Source organism: Bombus bifarius, unplaced genomic scaffold (genome assembly GCF_011952205.1).
Source record: "Bombus bifarius isolate JDL3187 unplaced genomic scaffold, Bbif_JDL3187 scf7180000009102, whole genome shotgun sequence".
NCBI lineage: Eukaryota > Metazoa > Arthropoda > Insecta > Hymenoptera > Apidae > Bombus > Bombus bifarius.
Window position 1 is genome coordinate 413,746 of NW_022884897.1, and position 20,528 is coordinate 434,273.

The 20,528-nt window shown below is 35.8% G+C and overlaps 3 protein-coding genes across 7 annotated transcripts in view; 2 read left to right on the forward strand and 1 right to left on the reverse strand.

Moving 5' to 3' along the window:
* Window positions 1–1,881, forward strand: part of LOC117213443 (kinetochore protein NDC80 homolog) — a 156,395-nt gene extending 154,514 nt beyond the window's left edge. Inside the window, exons 7-13 of the mRNA XM_033458788.1 lie at window positions 20–215; window positions 304–641; window positions 753–921; window positions 1,029–1,103; window positions 1,171–1,320; window positions 1,510–1,674; window positions 1,743–1,881. Coding sequence (XP_033314679.1) covers window positions 20–215; window positions 304–641; window positions 753–921; window positions 1,029–1,103; window positions 1,171–1,320; window positions 1,510–1,674; window positions 1,743–1,850 — 1,201 coding nt within the window. The 3' untranslated portion in view covers window positions 1,851–1,881. The remainder of the gene's footprint in view (window positions 1–19; window positions 216–303; window positions 642–752; window positions 922–1,028; window positions 1,104–1,170; window positions 1,321–1,509; window positions 1,675–1,742) is intronic.
* Window position 1,882: 1 nt separating this feature from the next.
* On the reverse strand, window positions 1,883–7,912 carry LOC117213442. 4 transcript variants are annotated; one of them, XM_033458785.1, is made up of 3 exons: window positions 7,676–7,912; window positions 6,626–6,869; window positions 1,883–3,966 (listed from the first exon to the last, which is right to left on the reverse strand). In XM_033458785.1, exon 3 carries the CDS (start codon window positions 3,954–3,956, stop codon window positions 2,466–2,468), a length of 1,491 nt encoding a protein of 496 aa, XP_033314676.1. In that variant the 5' UTR covers window positions 3,957–3,966; window positions 6,626–6,869; window positions 7,676–7,912; the 3' UTR covers window positions 1,883–2,465. The 4 variants fall into 4 exon arrangements, with proteins under 4 accessions (XP_033314676.1, XP_033314675.1, XP_033314677.1 ...); XM_033458784.1 differs by lacking the exon at window positions 7,676–7,912 and having other exon boundaries at window positions 6,626–6,985; XM_033458786.1 differs by lacking the exons at window positions 6,626–6,869; window positions 7,676–7,912 and adding an exon at window positions 6,419–6,481.
* A 228-nt stretch (window positions 7,913–8,140) lies between these two features.
* Window positions 8,141–12,858, forward strand: LOC117213441 (deaminated glutathione amidase-like). 2 transcript variants are annotated; one of them, XM_033458782.1, is made up of 9 exons: window positions 8,141–8,468; window positions 8,578–8,929; window positions 9,009–9,112; window positions 9,227–9,534; window positions 10,640–10,786; window positions 11,349–11,533; window positions 11,939–12,107; window positions 12,382–12,615; window positions 12,767–12,858. In XM_033458782.1, the coding sequence occupies exons 1-9, from the start codon at window positions 8,329–8,331 to the stop codon at window positions 12,856–12,858; spliced, it is 1,731 nt and encodes a 576-aa protein (XP_033314673.1). In that variant the 5' UTR covers window positions 8,141–8,328. The 2 variants fall into 2 exon arrangements, with proteins under 2 accessions (XP_033314673.1, XP_033314674.1); XM_033458783.1 differs by lacking the exons at window positions 10,640–10,786; window positions 11,349–11,533; window positions 11,939–12,107; window positions 12,382–12,615; window positions 12,767–12,858 and adding an exon at window positions 9,756–10,334 and having other exon boundaries at window positions 8,144–8,468.
* The last annotated feature ends 7,670 nt before the right edge of the window (window positions 12,859–20,528 follow it).

A 20,528-nucleotide genomic window follows, 5' to 3' on the forward strand; every position in this document is an offset into this window, starting at 1 on the left:
GAGCTCTTGTCCAACACAGATTGTTAGAAAACGCGAAAGCAGAAGCACGTAAAGAAAACGAGATGTTGCAAGAAAACATCGTGCGTATTTGTACCTCTGTTTTGGAAAATTTTGGTCCCCGTACAGTAGATCAGAGAAGGAGTAGTAATTATCAAATTAAATCTCGTAGAAAGTTAAAGTGTGACGAGAGGATTGCGAGTAGATTACGTAAGAAGGTATATCGATTTAGAGTAACAGAGTATTTTAGAAACGAAGACAGCGATATCGAATTGGAATTCGTGTCACGCGCTTCGCTTTTATCAGCTGCACACGACAGTGGCAAGAATGAACAAATTGAAACGAGAATTAGCCGTGACTCGGAGGAAGCTAAAAAGTAAATGCGAGGAGCACGAGTCGATCAGCGAATGCTTCGACCAGCTGAAGCAAGAAATGGAGGCAACCGAAACGAATTTGAACAATCTAATAAGCGAAAATCTTTCCTTAAAGAGGAAGATAGATGACACGCGGGACTGGTTGCAGCACACCACGGGGAAGGAACACCATAGGGGGAATTCTCGAGACGCGTGTAAGAACAGAGAGCTGGCAAATCTGAAGAAAAAAGTGGAAGAGGATTCGGCGACCATTGCTCACCTTAAAAACAAGTATTTGAAATTTGCTTAATGAAAAAGAAGTTGTTGGTATTCCGAATTGGCTACAAATTTGATTAGTAATCGCGTTATCTTCGTTTTTAATAAACTAATAAAATAATTTAGATTAGTACGATTGGAGTCGGCGAACGCCAACAAGGGATTTTTATTGAACAGTTACAAGGGTCAGCTGACAGAGTTGACTAAAGAAAAAAATCAATTAGTATCTAAAATGAGCAGCTTGGAGAACGAAGTGAGCAATGTTCGAAACAGTAACTCACAATTAAAAGCAAAGGTATGTATTTCTGAAAGAAATGCTGAAGAAAATACTTTGATAAGCTTGTGCATATGTGTAATATAGTTTAGAATACTTTAATAAGGCTAATTAATTTATCCTATTAGATTACCGTTTTAAATGATGAAAAGGATAAATTACTGTCAGACAATGAAAAATCGAAGGCGGACATGAAGGGAAAGGTGAAAAGATTCGTACTACGTAGTTTGGTAATTTTTACGTAAATAAAAATTGTATCTGATTGGTCAGATGGAAAAGCAATGTGCGAAAAAATGTGGCGAGACAGTGCAACAGGAGATTGAAGTTGTGAAAGCTAAATACGAGGAGACTATTAAGTCAACGAAAATGAAGTTGCTGGTTACTAAAACTCAGAATATCGAATACTTAAACGCCATCAAGGTACATATAATGCAGTTACACATACTTTCGATATTAATTTTTTAATTTCCGAAATTTCGTACGTTGCAAACAGGTTTTCCCATAAATTAATTAGTCAATTATATCAATAATATAATTGATTAATCATAAAATGAGATATTATTATTTTTTAAATTATAAAACTCTTGATAAGATGTTGCTTGAAATTAGGAATTTTTGAGAAAACTCTACGAACTCCAAGGAGATCGTGAAACGCAAAAGTTTTCGAACGAAAATGAGGCAAGCGAAAGAGAAACTCAAGAAACTATCTGTAATATTTTGAATATGACACCGGATGAATTGTCTGGCTTTATTAATGGAAAGACTAAAAATTCGGTAATCTATTGCTAAAAATTAATAGTTCAAACCGTTAAATGATGTTAAACAAAGATGAATCGTTACAGATTAATCTGTGGATGGTCGAATTAAATCGAATAATTGCGACAAATCAATTCTCTAAAGATCTATCGAAGTTTCTATTGAATAAGGTAACGAAGAAAACAAAGACGTAACAAAGGATCAGAGAAATTTGGGGTTCCACGTGTTCTTTTCAAAATCCTTTCGCTGTATATTGATAAACAAAATGTACAATGCAATATTACTTTCGATATAATTTTCAAATAAATACAGTTCGCCCTTTCTAAAAATTTCGTCTATATCGTAGTATAAAAATCGACTGGAAACCATCACCAACCCTCGTGTTACCTACTTTGGCCTTTTAGGTCTAGGTCATCATGAAATTAATCTTTTAAAACTTACACGCGACAATGAAGAACCAATACATAAATCTTCCTAAAAGAATTCTGTATTGAAAATGCTAATTGTACGTACTAAAGCAAACACCACGAACGATGATCGTATGAATAACGATAAATAAGTATGAAAAGTAACGGAGAATCCGTAAATCACAATACGCATGATCATACAATTACTTTGAAAGATCTATCCCATGTCTAACTTCGACTAAAACAGCATCCAGTATCGATGCTTGCTTAGAATATTCAGACCTATTTAATTGCCTATCAAGATTCAGTAGAGAAAGACAGTGATGCATCAAAGCGAACGGTGTCCAAAATCCTTTCCAAAAATCCGCTACTAAACTGTGAAAAAGAGAATTCATTCGGCGATCAATTGTCGCTCTGTAGCTCGCTCGATCCGGTCGCGTCCGGTGCCTTCTGCAACTGTGCGCTCTGGAATCTCTCGTATCCGTTAGTATCCCCAAAGATCTTCCTTCCAGGGATTCTCTCGTCGTCCTTCACGCTCACTTCTGTCGCGATCTGCACTGGCCAAGGCAATTTGCCCTCGTTTCTCATCGAAATCTGATTAGCTAATTTCCTCTCGTTATTCTGATCATACGGATCGTTGTTTCGAAAAGTTTCCAGCGTCGCTTTACGACGACCCTCGTCTTCGGGATAAGGATAAGGCCTCTCCACGAAGCTCGACCTCTTCGAGTAGTTGTCATAACCATCGTAAAGGTTTCTATACCGATATCTACTAGGGTCAACGTTTCCTGGAATACGTTTGTAGCTTCCATCCCTAGAAACTGGCGTTCTAGTTCCGTCATAGGGTCTAGGATAATTTCTCAGATCCACAGGTTTTCTCACTATTTCCGGCAAGGTGGCATAATAGATGATCCTTTTGGGTTTGGGCGTGGGTCTGCTACGGCCATATAGATCCAAGTCCTCGTCCCTGTACCGATCATAATAATAAGAATAATCGTTGGGAACACGCATGTAGTAGTCTCTTTCCATCCTGTAACGGTCCGGGTAATAATAACTGTACCCACGGCGGTAGGATAAAGGATCGTAGTCTCGATCCCTGATAGCGCTTCTGTACCACGGGACGTCGTAGTCGTCGTATCCTCTCGTAACTGGCATATCTCGTGCTTCTCGTTGTTCGTAACTCCTCCTGTGCTGGCTGGTCACGAAATCGGCTCTTGGAGCATGGTAACCTCTTGCGTTTGCTAATTCTTCGCCGTCTGCCGTTTGGTGCATCGTCTGGTCCAGGCTACTTCTATGAGGAAACTCTATAGACAATGGTTGAGTGGACCAATTTTCTGCGGAGCTAAGACGTACTTCTCGGACATTCTTAGTGCTCGATATTTGTTCCAGCCTCGTCTCGTTCTCTGTATCGCGACGAATCCTCGATACGGCCCCCGTTGCTTCATCCGCAGTAGCCTTTGTCGAATCTTCGTCTTCTTCTGGACGGAGGACAGTCATCGCTAGGCCCGTTTTAAATATATTGTCCCGGTGCTCTGCGTTATTCGTTTCGCCACGACTTTCGTATCGGTCGTAGGGCTCTTCGAACGTGGGTTCGAATCGATCGAGGTATTTCTGGTTGAACACAGAGTGCGGTTTGGATATTGCAACAGTGTTGGATTCGATGAATTTCGATTGGTCGGTTTTTAGATTACTTTGAGCGGTTTCGAAAGGATTGAGATGACCGACTCCGCTCACGCTGCGAACTTCGAACGCGGAAGAGTCGAGCCGCGGCCACGATGGGTGATTCCAGGAATCGGTCGCGTATGGCAGGATCTGCCATGCTTTGCCGATCCCCGCCGCGCCGATTTCCGTCAACAGGCACAGTAACGGAGATATTTGGAACAGAAGCAGCCGCATATTCGTCTATCTGAAATTAAAGAGATGATTTCATGTAGAAGATACAAATTCGTTTCCTGATATCGAAATGCCGAACAAGAGGAAAATGAGACATACAAGTGACAAATTTTGAAAAATAATATGTGTTCTAATAATAGAAGATAAATGATAAAAAAGAGAATGTAATCCCCATTCTTCTATGTATTTTAATTTATGAAACGTAACTTCTGAATGACTTGTAATAGTTTTAAATACATTCGCTGGAACTAGCCAAGCATAGAAAAAGGAGGCTTAAAAGAGAATAAAAGGGAGTAGATGAAACCGCGAATTATCAGTCTAAATGAACCGTGAATGTCAACCTAAGCTTTCACCAAAACCCTAGTGAAACCATGAAGGCACCATGACAGACGTTTAATGACCGTTCCGTCCGGTAAATCTGCGCGCTCAGATGAAATCGTGTCCCCGACCGCGTCGTCGATTCCCCATAACAAATATAATTTCCCAGCCGTTTCCGCGGCATTATGCGCCGAGTTCCGGACTACGCGTAGATCCGGTAGCGCGATTGTTCACTCGACTACATTTACCATAGCATCCTCCCGCGAAATCGAACTAGAATTCGACTCGACACGCGTACGCGCGCAACCACAGAGAGTTCAACGCACCAGTACCGTCAGACGATTCGTATCTACCGTCAAAATTTTTCATTCCGATGATGTTTAATAACGTTGCAACGATCGCTAATTTTCAATATACATATATGATCGTAATAAAAAATGTCTACTCTTCTTAGGCTGTTATTTGTATAACATTATACGGAAATGTATGTTTTACGTGATTCAGCTTCTCTCGACGCGTGGATCCATTGGGAAAACTGCTATATTTATGGTAACTTAATTGTTACAATAACATAAGAACACGTAAAACCGACTCGAAGTCGAAAAAACATGCTGATGTATATGCTTGATACAACTCAAGTGTATTATATAGGTTTCAGGCATCACCGCCCATTACTGCACCATCAACATCAATCATCTACGTGGTTCTACACCACGATCATTCATCTGCAAAAACGATAATTAAAAGAGAAAGAGAAAGAAGAATTGCTGCACAAACTTCGACAACCATGAGACTTCCGTATACAGATACAACAATGAGATCACCGTGAAATTGTCTTATCTTGTTCTTTTAATCGCGAAAAATCTGTCCGTAAGTTCGTGGACCGTGTCGAACAGAACGCTATATACGAGGCAGGACGGGTTTTTGTCCGACTGTTGCACGGTTAAGAGCACGACGAGCAACACTGTTCGTGGCGATAAAACGAAGGTAAAAAAATGCAACGAGGAAACAAAGGATAGAACGTCTAGACATAGCGGAACAAATCTTCGGCAGGAAGATCTTCTCCGTTAACATCCACTCCGCACAGTTACGCTCGCTCTTTTACAGTTAGCCTCGCGGACCTGTCTTAATTTGTAACTACGTTTCGGGACATCCTCGACACGTTCTCCAACGCGTAGGTTTCATACGACAAATTCAATGTCATAGTGGTTTAAGTCGTAATTCCAAATGTTTGAATTCATTTTTACTCTCAAACATATCTTCCCTTTGGTTTCAGAACTGATTAGGTCGTAACTTTATTCTCTGCCATTTCTGTTTTCACGATTTGAACAGATGTAATCTATTTTTTACGGTAATAAACACAGAGGATTATTTTATGAAAACTGGCAATGGCCTAACTTACACCACTATGATTCTCAACCCTGTTTTCCAAATTGCGTTATATAATATTTTATGAAACGTTGGTGCCGTACAGGATGAAACGATCTCGGGCGAATCAAACGTCTTATTTTCCCTTACGCCATTCAAATTACAAAAATATGCAAACTTTTTAACATTCAACTCAGCTGTCTCATTACCTCGATTCGGTCAACTGTACGCATACCGGTGAACAGTAGATAATTGTCGGTTTCACGATGGGATTCCGAAGAGGAAATTGGATAACGGATAGGTGAGGAGCTCTGAAGTAGGATAAGAACGTAATTGTAACTCGACTTTTGATGATTTATTGCTTAGCTAGCGGGATCGAGAGCGTGACTGGTGATGTAGGATACTGAGGAAAGTTAATTAAACTTAGCTTCATTACGTAGGGTAAATAAGACGTTTGATTGCAGTAGAAATTGTCACATATTTGATAAATGTTAGATTTATATATATAAGAAAAATTTATAAAAGATATGTAAGAGTATAAGACTATTTCTAAGAAAGATAAATTATGGGCTTTTGATCAAATGTTTGAATTAATTTTGTTATAGCATTCCCTATTTTAACCATTTAGACGTTAACTATCGAGAAACCAGTCCAGTGTATCGTATATCTCATCATTTGCATAAAAACAAAATCTGCACGTTAAGGCTGTACAATTAATTGAAATTAAAAGGACACACTGTAACTCTGGCACAACTGTCCTTGTTTCCGCAACTAATTACCATTTGTCCCATTTCATTAAAACTTTTTAATAGCCGGTAAGTAAATTGATGAAATTTTCTCGGTTCAATTTATGAGCGATGAAAATCAAAATTGCTTAAAAGTACCAGTCCCCGATATCTCCAAAAATATGCAATTTCTAACCGTATAATAATCTATAAGCAGAGAAATTTCAATGAAAATTTAAGACAAAAAACAAGTAAATTTACCTGGATTCCAGAGCGTGGCCGGCTTTCGAATGTCGTTGACTGTTCAGAGTTACCACGCTTACTACGGTCCGTGAACTACGGCTTCCCGGTTTACCCCGGCTTCGTATCTGCATACCGTGTGCTGTTGTCGCCGCTAAAACACGCTCACCCCTCTACTCGCAGACTTAACTACCGTTCTCAATTGGTCGCTGTTTTTAACTGTAGTTCTTGTTCCGAAAGATAGGTAAATGACTTCCTCTACGATCTACGAGCCAACACAATCGAAGATGATCGTTTAACGTAGCTTATAGGAACAGGCAGGCTACGGGCACATTCACGCTCCGATCGTCTGTAGAACGCTAAAAGGTAGAATTCTGAAAACTGTAGAACAAACGAGCGATAGTATTGCTAAAAAGACAAGTTAAGAGTACATAAATATGTAGTAAGAGGAAAGAAAAGATCTTCAACTGACAAACAAGTGATTATGTCTATCATCATTTCGTCAATGTGGTTAAGGATAGTTATATACATTTATACATTACATTCTATGAGTTACAGTTGCATGAAACAAAGGAGAAAGTGATGGGAGCAACTTATCTGCTCATTTATCCTCTGCACGTTCGGAGATGCGCATTAACATTATCATAATCGCTCAGTTGAACTATACTCGTATTAGTATGTTTTATCTTCTTCGTTAGTACATAAGAAGTACTTCAATATCGAAATAACCTGTGAAATCTAAGCGATATATATATACTTTCAATGTGATTATCAATAGTTTAGTTTATTTAATTCAACATATGTATATTTTCATGAAAACAAAAGTACGCCAAATTTTAACGAGCAATAGCCTTCGTTTTACATCTCTATACGATAATTTGCAGGATGCAAAAAAAAGCGGAATAGAGAATCTGATCTGAAAATAGAATGATCTTGAATAAATTGTAAAGGACATAATAGCGCTGTCATGCGCTATGGTGCATAAACTAGGGTAGAATTAAAAGCGTAGTAGAATGTAAATTGTTAACAAATAAAAATTAATTTAGGTATTATTAAAGAGATTTGTTTCACCTTCTAAACTTTTTGATGATTGGTTTACTTTGAGTATTTTGTATATTTTTGCATATCATGAGCATTCTGTACATTTCTATACATTTAAATTCTCTATGAATACAAAATGATCCGCACTCTACTTCATAGTATACTCTATACGTTTAAAATGCTCTATTAGAAGCTTAAACCTATCAAAATACAGCTCCTGGGGAAATATGAACTTTCACATGAACACATTATCGATTTTCCGATTCAAACGTATAGGCAGGCATATACTAGCATGTGTCACTTTCGGCATTTGGATGCATGGTGCAGCACTACTCCGATAACAAAGAGAACCATAAGAGGTAATACTCTCAGTTTCTCTCTAAGATATCCTAGCCGCTGTCGGCACTTGGCCGCATGGTGCAGCACTAGCTCGGTAACATAGAGAACCATAGGCGTCAGTTCTTGTTATTTCCTCTCTGATATATGTTTACTTTAATATCGCTTATTCAGTCGCTTGATATATCGTCGGAATAAAATTTTAGTAATGTGAAAGTAATTGTGAGTAGATTAATAAAGTATAGTAGGATATTAGATTCATGTACATAGTTTCAAGTGATATCAATCTTTATGTCTAATATATACATGTGTATTGATCTATAAGTCAGTGTTAAAATAACAAACAAATGGCAGAAGAGGGAAAGAAGATTTCTTTCGGTTTTGCGAAATCTATTAGGAAACCTGTGTTAAAAAATGTTATTCCACAAGAAGAAAAGAAAGTTGATTACATTGAATGTCTTGATGAAAAAGGTATTAAAGTAATAGGGTGAGTTCGAAAAGTAAAATTTATAATCGAGAAACACATAACCTCAACCTAACCTATAAAAATCACCAATAACGGAATACATATATTTGAAAACAATCTTTTATTTCAGTGAGGAAGAAAAAAAAGATGAACCTTTAATTATTCCATTGCTAGGTTCAAAAACCTGGCACGATAGAATTGTTAATAAAATAGATGCAGACATTTTCCTTCCGAAGGCAGATAAGGAAAAGGTAGAAGACACTAGTGTTAACGAGTCAAAGCTATCTAATGGAAAAACATCGCCAATAATATCAATAAAGAAAGAGCCAGTTGAAGATAGTGAAAATAAAGTTGTTACTTTAGAAGAGCAAGCGGCTAAAGAAATCATTGAGGAACTTAAGTCAAAGAATGAACATGATACTAAAACAAATGATTTAACTTTACCTTTAGTAGAAGATGAATCATTAAGAGGCAAAGAACAGGTACGTTATCAACATATAGATCTGCAAAGCACAGATGTATTACATTTGCATATTATAAATATTGTTTTGTATTTTTCAGTCTACGTTAGAAGATTATGAAAAAATTCCTATTGATGCTTTTGGTGTAGCAATGTTACGGGGAATGGGATGGCAACCGGGAAAGGGAATTGGTAGAAATGAAAAGTATGAATTTTACTCTAGATTAAATTAATTATATGTGTTTAATACATCACTTATTGGAAAGTAAACAGAGAACATCATTTTTTATTTCACAATTTTTTATACTAACTATTACAGATTAGTAGCAGCTGTCATACCAGAATTACGACCAAAAGGTATGGGTCTTGGCGCAGACAAAGTAGCATTGCAGAAGAAAAATACAGATTCCAAAAAAGAAGAGGAAGAACTTAAAATCGAGAAAGGAACATTTGTGAAAATTATAGCTGGAAAACAAAGTAATAATTATGGTCAAATAGAAGGATTCGATGATGATGCAGGAAGGCTCATAATAAAACTAGCTCTTGGTGGAAATATAATATCTGTAAATGAATTTATGGTACAGCCAGTGACTAAATCAGAATATTCAAAGAACTCAAAAGTTCTAAGTTAGTATGAAGAGTTAGTTTTTCATTAAGGGACTTTTAAGAAAATAAATTTGAATTGACATAGACATATAAAGACATAATCAGACATGTAGAAAAGCTAATTTAAGAGTACCTGTAAGTGTGTTGTTGTAAGCAATTTTTTAAAGGTTCCTTATATTTTTATATGAAATATGATAAATGTAGAGGTTTTAGCTTTTAGTATTTTATGGGGTTAATTTCAGATACAAAAAAGTATGAGGAATATAAGGACAAGGAATCCAAGGGACTCAAGCAAAAGACGGATAGAAAAAGATCAATGTCCCCTGAACTCGAAGACAGTGAAGATGGTGACAAGAGTAGTAATAAACGAAAGAAAATCAAAAGTACGATGCATAATAAGGACAAGTATGATAAAATGGGGGATAAAAAATCAGAAAGACGAAAAAGGCGCTCCGAATCTAATGACGACGGCGATAGTGATTCTGAAAAGAAGAGACGGAGAGAAAGAAGTAATTCTAATAGTAGTGATTCTTATAAATCAAAAAGATTGAAGAAGTCAAAGAAACATAAAAAACACAATTGCTCATCTGAAAGATCAAGTAAAAAACATAAAAAGAAAGACAAAGAAAGAGAAAAAGTTAGAGATAAGAAATCCAGAGATTATGCAGACAGAAAGAAACACAAAAGACGAGAAAGATCAAGATCTCGATCATTTAGTAGGCAGTAATATTTCCCAGGAACGTATTCGGTCATTTTACTTTCAAGATAAATTGTACAATTTTATTTATACACATTTTATAATAAAATGTATTTTTACAAAAGTATATTTATTTTCTTACCCTTAACTGGAAATTACATTTGATTATAATATGTAATAATGTTTACAATTACATCAAAATCAATGTCCTAAACTTTACCAAGAATTATTAAAAATCCCTGCGTATTGCTTACGTAATGTTGATATTGAGTAGTACCATACATAACCTCAACATTATGATACTTACAAACATCGCTAAACAAGTAGTGCGGACGATGTCGAGTAAGTATTGACTATGTAAAAAGTATTTATAGATAAAAAGTATGGGAAATATATAACCGAATGTATTTAACTTTTCCAACATTTTAGCATTTCGCTTGGCGTTGGTACAACTTGAAGTAAATGAAGTAAAACGCAAAAATGTAGAGCGGGCAGTTTCCTACATTTCTAGCGCAAAAGAGCACAATGCTGATATTATAGCTCTTCCTGAATGCTTTAATTCACCATATGGAATACGTAATAATTTGTTTTTTTTTCAATAATTTACCATGTGTGTAACAACTATATAGAAAAAAGTAAAAGTAGATAAATTACCTTACCGTTTATACTTCCATAAAGATTGTGAATTGAGTCGAGAATATAGGATTTCCCCATTTTCATGATTATCGTGATTTTTGTATAAATATATTTTTTAAGATACTAATAATTAGGTACTTATAAATTAGTATTATCAATTATTTTGCATTTATAATTCCGCCTCTAGTATAAGTGTTAATTGAAAACTAACTTTATGTTTCAAAAAGTACTAGCAAAGTCGTTGAGTAACAAGCCACTGATGCTAACACAAATAGCATTGTCGTAATTAAATATTTCTAAATATTCATTTTTCATTTTGAACCTGTAGAAACAATTTATTATATATACTATTAGCTAAGTAATTGCATATTTAATTAAGTCGAAATATAAAACTTAGTTATTTTAATAATTTAAAAAATAAAAAACTGACAAAAATTTCAATTTAATTTATGGTTGGAACAGAAGACAGTTATTTTTCATTAATTGAAATATTGCAATGCAGAGTACTTTCCAAAATACGCCGAGAGTATTCCTGATGGTGAAACGAGCGTTGCTTTATCGAATGCAGCTAAAGAAAACAACATCTATGTAGTTGGTGGTACGATGCCTGAAATAGAGGGCGATAAATTGTACAATACCTGTACTATTTGGGGTCCCGATGGAACTTTGATAGCAAAACACCGAAAGGTAAGTAATATATTCCTTTATGGCTTTGAATTCGAAAATATTGGGGTGAAGAAAGTGACTCTATCTAGGAATATACATTTAGGAATATACACAATTTAGGAATATACATATGTACATACGTATACTATAACCAATTCTATAATTTACGGTTTATAAAATACGTTATGATACGGGAAACGCTCATTTTTGTTGTAATGTGTAATATAAATTTTTCACATACGAAAATACTTATTTTTTCTCCTTTTTAAACATTATTAAATGATAAGATTTTTAAATAAAAGAAAGCGATGAAAACGCTGTCAGTTATTAAATAAAAAATAATTAAAGTTTAGGAGTTGGTAACTTTGATATTAAATTACAAAAGTTGCAGCAATAGAATTAGCGACTACATTTTTATGTTATTAGGTACATCTATTCGACATCGACATTCCTAATAAGATTACTTTTCGAGAGAGTGATTCACTCAGTCCTGGTAACTCCCTAACGACGTTCGATGTGAAGGGCTGCAAAATAGGTATTGGCATTTGCTATGATATTAGATTCGAGGAAATGGCACGCATTTATCGGAACAAAGGTACAGTAATTTAATCGATCAATACTTAACTAGCAAAAAATTAAATATCTTTCTTAAATATATTCTATATAAAATTAATATAATCTGTAACTCTGTATAAAAAGAAGCTTAATTTAAAAAACCAGTATATTTGCTGAAAATGAAACAAATAAAAGAATTAAAAGCACAATAAGAGGACTGCCCTCGCATATTCAGAAATGATGGAATGTGAACCGTGCAACTACGAAGTTAATTGGTATTCGGTGGCTTCATATTTCCTGCTTCTCTGGGTTAGGTTGCCAAATGCTGATATATCCAGCGGCATTCAATATGACCACTGGACCACTGCACTGGTCATTACTTCAGCGTTCCAGAGCGAATGATAATCAATTATACGTTGCTTGCATATCACCGGCTCGTGTTCCTTCAGCAAGTTACGTCGCATGGGGGCATACACAGTTGACCAATCCCTGGGGAAAGATTCTTTACGATTTGGAAACTCAAGAGAATATGGCAGTCACCGATATCGGTAATTTACAGCTTAAAATTAAAAGCGAGAGACCCATGATGTAATTAATTTTTAGTCTCGTTAATTTATCGATTTAGCCATCTTCCTCTGTATTTGTTGAATTTATTAGTAAGCATTACTTATTACTTCGTATGTTTCTTTTTTCTAACAGATCTAAAAGTTGTTGAGGAAGTAAGGGCTCAGATACCTACATTTTCTCAGAGACGTACAGATTTGTACGACACTGTCTGTAAGAAGGAGTAACTCTACACTAAAACAGAAAATGTTTTTTTATAATATTTCTACTATAATATCCTTTTTTTGTGAATTATTACTAATTTCTTATCATTTGTACTAAATGAATGACTCAATTAAGAAAACCAAAACGTTATAAATAATAATCTGTATATCTTGTGTATCAACATGTAATTGGATATTATAATAATATAGGAATGCTATAATAATATAGGATAATAATATAGGAGAATAATAATATAGAATAATAATATATAATAATAATATGCTTTTAAACACCTTTAATATCGATCACATAAATTGTTATAATTCACAATGATTACGCATACATAAAAGACCCCTTGATAGTAAAATTTACGATCAAAAGGCAATTACGTATCGTTTAACAACATTTAATTTATAACACCTTTTAAACATTTAGACAGATTAACACATAACACTTCTTATATATAAACATCAATTCGAAGTTATCAGCTTGGAGAAATTGGTCGATTAATACCTGTAGATTGTCTGTCTCGATGAAAGACTTAAAGAGGTCGTTTTACTAATTACAATAAGTAATTTCGACTTCTTTGCGCTCTCTTTTAACGCATTCGAGACCGAAAGAAATTCATATCAGTCAGTAGGCAAGGGTATAATATACATATTTTATATATAACTTATGTAGTAATGTATATATCATGTTAATTTCATATTTTTTTCAATATAGAATTATTATACATATATATAATAATATAATATATATATAATAAATAATATAATATATATATATATATAACTGTACATAATACATTATAGAATAACATAGTATATAATTTTATATTTTAAAAATATGAGGCATACTATTTAAGATTGTCATCGATTTAAAATCAAAGTATGAAAAGGATACCCTGGAGAGAGTAAAACACAGAATCATTCCAACTAAACATTCAGATCGTACCGACACCTAGGTATCGTCTTACAATTAAATCTCGGTCTCGAATTGATTAAAATGAAATACATACTTGCAGCTTCAACATCTTCAATACCGAGGAGATTCAAACTTTACAAATAAAAGCGGCCTGTTCCCCTTTCCACGACAGACTCTCATACCATATCCGCTCTTATCCAGGCTTTTACTTGAAACCAGCAATGCGTTCATTTACAATTTAAATTTACCCGGACCATCCACTGAATCGTCAGCCCTTTATAAATATATAATGAACCCAGAACATGTGCCTGTGCCCCTGGTATCGGTGTTCGGCTTGTGATGTTCGTACCGGAACCTTCGCACAATTTCAATTTGTCACGCGTGAACATCGATTCTTCCAAGGGTCACAGCTTTATGCGGCTAAATCCTTTAGAACGATTAAAATGATACTAATGATATGGTATTTTTTACAAAGATTTAACATATCCATAAAATAGGAAGTTTCGTGCTCTCCTATTTTATATTAATTATAAATTAATAAGTTTTATATGTGTTATTTATAGATCTGAGGCGGATGCAAAGAGAGTGAGAGTGCGTTTCGTCCCGGGACTACCGGTGGACTCGTCAGTAAGGCTATGCCCGGTAGTCCCTGCCTTAGACGTAGAGGGAGTCTCGCTAGGTGCGGTATTTGTATCAATCGCTCGTATATTCGACCGCTAGCGAGTTAGACAGACAGACTCGTTGTCGTCGTAGCCCTCTAGTGTTGGCGGTTGGTACCCGCGGATCGCCCGGGAGGTGTTGCGCCGCGTTGATGCCTCGACCTGTCGGCGTCCTGTTGATACCGATCCGCCACAGATCTAATAAATTTTGTATTGGTTTACAGCAGGTGCTCCGGGTATAAACAGACGACAAACGAACAAATAGAAATTCAAACTATTGTCGTTGTTTAACTCGCATGGGACTATAAGCTCGAATTGGACTTAAACGTTACGATCGTCGAGAATAATTACTATATGTACCCTGTACGACGGGCAGAGAATCTTAAGTTATTAACGGCAATTCCTTTGTGCATAATTCAGGTTTATTAACAACCTGTAATGGATAATCATCGATGAACTCTTTTTGAATAAAGTTCACATTTATAAAGCAAACACTATAAAATACGACAGGACAATTGTAATCGATAAATAACATTTTATTAGGATATTATAAGAAGCTAAGATATCGAGGTACATTAAAATTGAGTCCGCTGCAACCCTCATGACATTTAAAATCCTACGCGTATATTGAGTAAAGTTGTTATATTAAATATAATCATATTAAATACAAGCTCGTCCGCTGGATTCCCAAATTATTTGGTTAAATACTTTGAATACGAGAATACCGAGTGTTAACAGTAGTAAATCCTCTATATGGTATGTTTACTTTGCTATCTTGAATAGGTAAATAACATTTCACTTTAACGCATTTAACCAATATTAATCGGACAAAATTACACCTTTAATATATTCCGATATTACAATAACTTACTTTTTTCTACGTCAATGGACACGAAAGACGTTGAGTGAGGAATTAGAACAAGTGTGGATCGTTGGAAACCACTATGCTGCGGTCTACCATTCGTTTTACCCTATATATACCACGGAACAAAGGATAATTTTCACCGGCTTGGCTATGGCTACTGGTGTGGATCCAAGTATTCGGGCCATACTAGACGCTATGCAGAAGCAGAACGAAATCAAGTTAAGAAAACTGTTAAAGGAGACTATTAAAGCAGCGACTAGTCGGAGTTATCAGGGTAGTTTAGTTTCTAATAATTTGAACAAAAGCTTGGAGAAAACAGACGTTACTGTAGGAAATGAAGAAATGGTTTTGAAAGAATTTTCAAAAGAATTGCAGTCTAATGTAGAACATTCTTATGAAAAGAAAGTATCAATTGACACCGCTTCACAGGATTATATTTTCATTAAAACAGACTTAATGTTTGATGTCAATAGCTCAACAGAATACCAGAAAGAGTCTGTGAAACGAAGGAAAGAAGATATTGCAGTATTGTATAATGATTTGTCACCATCTTCGTCACAAGATACTCAAAATTTACAAGAATGGTTTGACAAAAAAAGTAAAAGTTTAGGAGAAGCAGAAAAAGATCATAACAAGAAGGATAATATTTCAATGAGAAATATTTTGGACGGCGATACAAATAAAGAAAACCAAATTGAAACGAAGGAATTAGAAGCAGTTAGTAAATCAACTGCTGAAAATGATACAAAATCAATAGACAACGTTGAACAAAATATATCATTAGAATCCATACAAAAAGCAAGAGATAATGCTTACAATAATGAACATTTGCTTATAGAAGAAGACCAAATGATGACAGCGAAAAATGCGTGTGACACTACAAAACTACAAAAACTTCAGCAGATCTTATGTCGAGAAATTTAGATGCTAATACACAAGAGAAGTCTTTAGAGAATAAAGATGACAAGAATCCATCTCCATCTATGTTAGATAGTAGTAAACGGAGCAGTCGTTATAATGTTGCTGCAAAGCCTGCTACTTCGCCAAAATTTGAAGAAATTGTTTATAATCAAACCAGACAATCAAACACAAATAAAATTTTGCGAAGCGCTTTAAAGACGAAATTAATCGAAGACAAGTCTGAAATAATTAATAAACAAAAGGCATCGGAAAATGTAGAAAATAAATTTGCCAAAGAAGAAAAAAGAGGTGTTAAACAAAAATCAATTTCAGATAGTGAAAACGAAACAACTGATAAGTTCGTCAACGAAGGGAAGTTCTTTTAACGAACACAGCTAGTGATAGCGATAGGTATAAATCTGTAGAAAATGATAATGCAGTAACGGGTGTAATAATAGCAACTGATGAAGCGAAACATAGAGGCAGACCTAGGAGATCGGATAAAGTCGAAGTTAAAGAAAATGAAAATACAAGTGTAAATTCCGACCAATTGCGGGGAGACGTAACCGCGAGGAGAGACGATAATAGGGGTGATTGAGTTTGTATAACACTGTGATTCACTGAATTATAAATTATATATTTCCAACACTTAGATTACACTGACGTAGAGAAATAAATAGTCAACAACTTGTCGCACGAAGATGTGATACATATGTACGCTAGAGCAGGGCTCTTATAATGGAAATTAATGTATTAATGGACTTAGCACTATAATATATTTAGGAGAGAAGATGTATGTTCGACAACACTGAGAACCGACAAAAGATTTTCGTGAAGTATGCGACTCTCGCGCTATGTGTAGACTGCCGCGTTAGGCGTTAGTTTTTAGACTGACTGTCGCTCTTTTTCTAATACAGAAGAAAAGTTCGGTGTGGGTGTGCCCCTGTGTCTAAAGAACGCGGATTCGTTGTTCCCACTTTCGTTAGGAAAAGTGAGGGTAACGAACCGCGGTGTCGATTGGTCATGACCTGCACTACTGCTCGAAGGGATGAGTAGGAAGTCTCCTACCATCGTGGTGGATAGATGACTGTGTGCGTGAGGAAAACATAGCTTGTTTTATTAGAGGGCTATTCGGATTTTCCTAATGGGTGCATACCCGCTTTCTCCGTGTTTTAAGTACGCCTAATAAACCCAAGGACCTCTCTAAAAACCGACTGTGTTTCGAGAATATTTTTAAGCTTTAGAAATTCTTCAAGACAAACGGATTGAAGACACATGGCGAAACAATACAGGGAAGTGAAAGTTATGGTGGGTCCTTAGGTTTATTGAGGGTCGAAGTGACGTTACGCAGGCCGGTTGTTGTCCGGTGGCGCGAGCTGGCGCGGGCTGGCGTGCAGATGTTTTAGGCGGCGTAACAACAAGGAAGATCCTAGAAAATGAGAAGGGTGGATTAGAAGAACGAAGAAAACTCGAAGAAGATACAGAGACAGAAGTCAATTCAAAAGGTATATTAAATAATAAGTGCGATTTACTTGATACCGAAAGAGCTATTGAAATTAATGATACGGTTCAAGATATTAAATTTACTGAAGGTAGAAGCCGCACTCAAAATGATATGGAAGATGTAGTAGAAGTTTCACAAGAATTATCTAATAAAAGTAAGTTATCAGAAATAAGGATTGCACTTAACAAAATTGAATATACAAAAACTATTTTACGGAATAAAAAGAATTCATTAGAAAGAGAAAGAGGAGTAAGGGAAAAGAAGAAAATGTACAGACAGAACTGCAGAGTGCAGTGTATCAATGTGCACTAAAAATGCAAGCAACGTGACGATTACTTTTAGAACACCACAAGCACCACGAAAACACAATCAAGACCAAACAAGATCAAGTTCAAAAGTGAAGTTACGTGAGCTTATTACTGCTAACGACCAAAAATTGAATTACGATCCCGAGCATCAACTCGCTGATCTTCAAGTAGAATGTTCCGACAAAGACAGGACGACACAAGAGTTCGAGAAGCACATAGAGGACATGAAGGAGGAAGTGCAAAAATTAGAATTGCAACTCGACGAGTTACAAAAAAAAGAAAAACACACACGCACGTAAAAAGAGTTCAATCTTTTGGAATACAAATGGAAGAACTAACAATAAAATTAGAAGAAATAACACAGAAGAAATAAGTCACTAATATGAAATTACCTGATGGCTGATGTTGATCGTTGACGTTTATAATGATTGAATTTCGTCCACGGCGCCATCTGGATCCTTGTTGAAAAATTAAAATAGCCGCAACAGCACCATTGAGCTCATCACGTTTGTTGGTGAGTCGAGGAGCTGGAGGATTTCTCATCCTCAAGGACATAAATTTCACCGGTTCCGGTAATGTTTTTTACATGGTCCAAGCATTCGAAATCACAACATCGCTTTCCAAGACGAAATTTCCTGCATGGCTGTAGTAAACAGAAATCGATCAATTGTACAGATCAATCGTCACTCGACTGCTCGAGAATTCAGGTCATCCAGAGAATAGAATAGAGACGTGGAAAAATGTAGTGCGATCATCGCAGTGGGAGGAAATAGGGGGATAGGGACCAAATGAATGAACGAGATGTTAAGGACAACTGACGATAAGTTCTTCTTTTGTCGAGAATTGCATGTTTGTGAATGGTTTGTGGGTGGTTAGGTGGAGAGAATTGAAGAGTTTGGAGGTGACTGGAAGAGTGTTTTGGGCAAGGTAGATTGCAGAATAGTTGCGGTAGCATTGTGTTAATTATGGGTTTGTACATGTAATCTTTGTATGTATCACTACATACAACCTAACGTATATCTTTAATAATACATCAGAGTTTTAGTTATTTCATAGCTATGAATTTTATACTCTATAATCTTGACGTTTTATTTCACAGAAGCGTTTGAATATCCATAAAAATTAAATGAACCAATGTATTCATTATCTTATAGAGAAGATATATTATTTTTAATTATGTTCCAATTATTTATCATGATCCTGATTTCCTTATTCTGAAAATTTGAAAGGAAGTTTTGTAGTTTGATACTTTCAGCGACAAAGGGTCAATATTGCTTTAGTATATTTCGTCACATATACATGTATATCTATATATCCACCGAAAATGCGCTTTTGTAGACAAACGCTCGATTCGCGTCATAGCTTTTAAAGCTTGTCGCATCTCAATCCGTTGGAAAAAGTTTTTCCTGTAGCATATTTTATTTTTACGAACCAACAAGGTCTTTGTATATTTCCTTCTTTTCTTTGCTCCAATTCGCCCATTGTTTTTTCAAGGATAGTATTTCAGAGCCATTAGTCAAGTTCATTGTAACAATAAACGTACGTTTCGGAAACATTTTGTGCTGTGAAACAGAATACACTAAAGTTTGAAGGTCACATCGATTTTCGAAAGTTTATAAATGGAGGTGTATAACAGTATCACCAGCGACAGTATCACTGTCCCCAAGCGCCAAAATACGTTCTGACTACTATTTTATGTATCTCACAGAAGTATGTCTTCATTCATCATCTCCCATGTCATCCACCAACGTGTTCTTAACATGTTATCTCCTAGTAAAATATTGATGTTGAGTCAGATATCCAACTGAATAATCTTTTCGGTGTCTACTACAAGACATTTAAAACCAAGGCTCGTACACACGTGTGCTTATACGTCAGATGTAGTACTTAACACGAAACCTGCTTATATTAATATTAAATTTATGCATAGTAGGATGTTCGACCTTTGTAAAAATGAAATTATAATACATACAGTTTCACCGTGGAAAAGTGAATCTTTCTAGCATGTCCACGCAAATGCAGGGGAGGGGAGGACTGTGCATGCACCAAACAACTTTACGTTCGTAATTTTTCACACAAATGTACAACTGTAGGGAAATAATTATCTCTGATTTTTCGGATGTTATGAATCGACAATATCGCATAACGGAATGCTGTGTTCTACGTATTCTATTTTTGTTACGAAAGTGGTACAAACGAAGTCCACATAAGAATAGTACAACAAAATCGGTTGAGGTTAGGTTATCGTGCAGATATCGCGGCTTTTGCATTGGAAATCACGCAACTGCCAGTCTCGTCGTTCCTTGTAAACGAAAGAAAGGTATTGTAATCGGTCGGAATTAACATAAAACTCGTCGCATGCGACCATATGGCCTGAATGTTGAATAAACGAGAGTAGAGCGCGAGCTATGTGATTCTAACCGTTTAGGCGGAAACTAATGATTGTAACCAGAGCCGAGATATATGCCAATATTACTTTGCTCGACAAAGCGTATAAGATGAGGGGAGAATCGCGATAAGGTAGAACAAGAGA